Below are 2,006 nucleotides of genomic sequence, written 5' to 3' on the forward strand. Positions count from 1 at the left end.
GTTTGGAGTTGGAGGTAAGAGATAGGCGCTGGAGAGGAGACAGAAATGACCGGCAATAGGAGGTCGGAATTGGGGGAAATAGATATGGAAAGGGATCTAATCAGTCCGGACCTCGACTACGGCGAAGTCATTCACATTCCCGAGAATCCCACCGGTATCGAGACCGTTTGCATTCAAGAGGGTCTCGACGAAATAGGAACCGGTCTCCCTCTCGGGAATCGGGGCAACGCTGAGACTGTTCACATTTTCAAGAAGATCAAGTTAGAGACTCTCTCTCCCCGGAAGAAAGGCGACCTCGGAATGCTGCCATGGATGCCATGAGTCGCGCTCTGCGAAAAGCAGTTCGGTCCCCGTTTTCGAACGAAATTGAGCGAGCCGAGATGCCAAACAGGTTTACCCGTCCACCATTCAACTGCTATGACGGGAAGACTGATTCGGTAGAACACGTCAGCCATTATATTCAGATGATGTCTTTGCATACTCATAACGATGAGCTAATGTGCAAGATATTCCCTTTGAGTCTGGGACCAACTGCTTTGAGGTGGTTTAACGGGTTACGGAAAGGATCCATACGTAGTTTCTCCGAGCTAATTCAGGAGTTCGGCATTCGGTTTGTGACATGCAGCCAAGTACCTCAGCCAGTAGACGTGCTTCTCTTAATGAAAATGAGGGCGGGAGAGACCCTCCGTTGTTACGCTAGCCGGTATTGGGAGCTGTACAATGAGATAGGTGGGGATAACGAAAGGGTCGCAGCAAGCACTTTTAGGATGGGGTTACCCGAGGATTCCGGGCTACAAGAGTCGTTGACCAAGAAGCCTCTCGAAGGCATGCGGCAGCTTATGAGACATATTGAGGAATATAAACGATTAGAGGATGACCGGCTACAGAGCAAAGGCAAAGCGCCAATGATGAATCATCCCTGGCAGACTGGTTTCCCGTTCAGGCCTCGGCGGGGTCTGACGATTCAAGAACCGGCCGCACAGATGGGAGAAGTGAATGTAACGTTTAAGGAACCGATACACAGGATTCTTGATCGAATCAAACACGAGCCGTATTTCCGATGGCTGAATAAGATGGGAGGGGACCCATCTAGGAGGAATCAGAATCTGTACTGCACTTATCACCGAGACAAGGGTCATACTATTGAACAATGCCGGGTATTAAAGGATCACCTCAGGCAATTAGTCAAGGCCGGGCACTTAAAGGATTTTGTGCTAGACTCAGGGGACAGAGTCGTAGGGCAAGATACTCGGCAAAGGGGGAACCCTCTCCCACCCCCTGTAGGGGTGATCGAAGTAATCCATGTTGCCCCGGAGAAGCTCATTGTAGGAAGGAGGAAAGGAATGTTGACAGTAGTACCGGTAGAGGGTAACCCGGATCTACAGTCGCCAGGTAAGAAGATGAAGTTTGCACGGGAGCCCATCTCATTCGACGATGACGATTTAGAGGGGACGATCTAACCACATGATGATTCATTAGTGGTCACGGCCCGGATAAGCGGCTTCTTAGTAAAAAGGGTGATGATAGACCAAGGAAGCGGGGCCGACGTGATGTACCCTGATTTGTTCAAGAGACTCGGGCTAAGGAAGGAGGACCTGATGAAGCACACTTCACCTTTGGTTAGGTTCGATGGCAAAGTAGTGATTCCTGAGGGGGCAAGTTTCTCTTCTCGTGATTATTGGGGGGAAAGAGGTGGCAGTGACATTTACGATAATAAGTTTATTTTCCCCGTATACTGCCATTCTGGGAAGATCGTGGATCCATTCAATGAGGGTTGTCCCATCAACACTACATGTAAAGATTAAGTTCCCAATCGAGTAAGGTGTCACCGTGATAAGAGGAGACCAGCAAGCGGCCAGACAGTGTCTTACCGCCATAGTGAATTGGAAGCGGGGGAATCAGGTTAATCAGGGAGAAATCACCAAACAACTGGTAAGAGAAGAGGGGACTGGGCGGGCCGAACAAGAGCATGTTGAACGGGAAGATGCGTCCCGGAAAAACCCTTT

The 2,006-nt window shown here is 49.8% G+C and overlaps 1 protein-coding gene across 1 annotated transcript; it reads left to right on the forward strand.

The window, feature by feature from the left end:
* Nucleotides 1–317: 317 nt before the first annotated feature.
* LOC115966949 lies at nucleotides 318–1,460 on the forward strand. The gene has a single exon (XM_031086074.1). The coding sequence runs from the start codon at nucleotides 318–320 to the stop codon at nucleotides 1,458–1,460; it is 1,143 nt and encodes a 380-aa protein (XP_030941934.1).
* The last annotated feature ends 546 nt before the right edge of the window (nucleotides 1,461–2,006 follow it).

Source organism: Quercus lobata, chromosome 11, assembly GCF_001633185.2.
Source record: "Quercus lobata isolate SW786 chromosome 11, ValleyOak3.0 Primary Assembly, whole genome shotgun sequence".
Taxonomy (NCBI): Eukaryota; Viridiplantae; Streptophyta; class Magnoliopsida; order Fagales; family Fagaceae; genus Quercus; species Quercus lobata.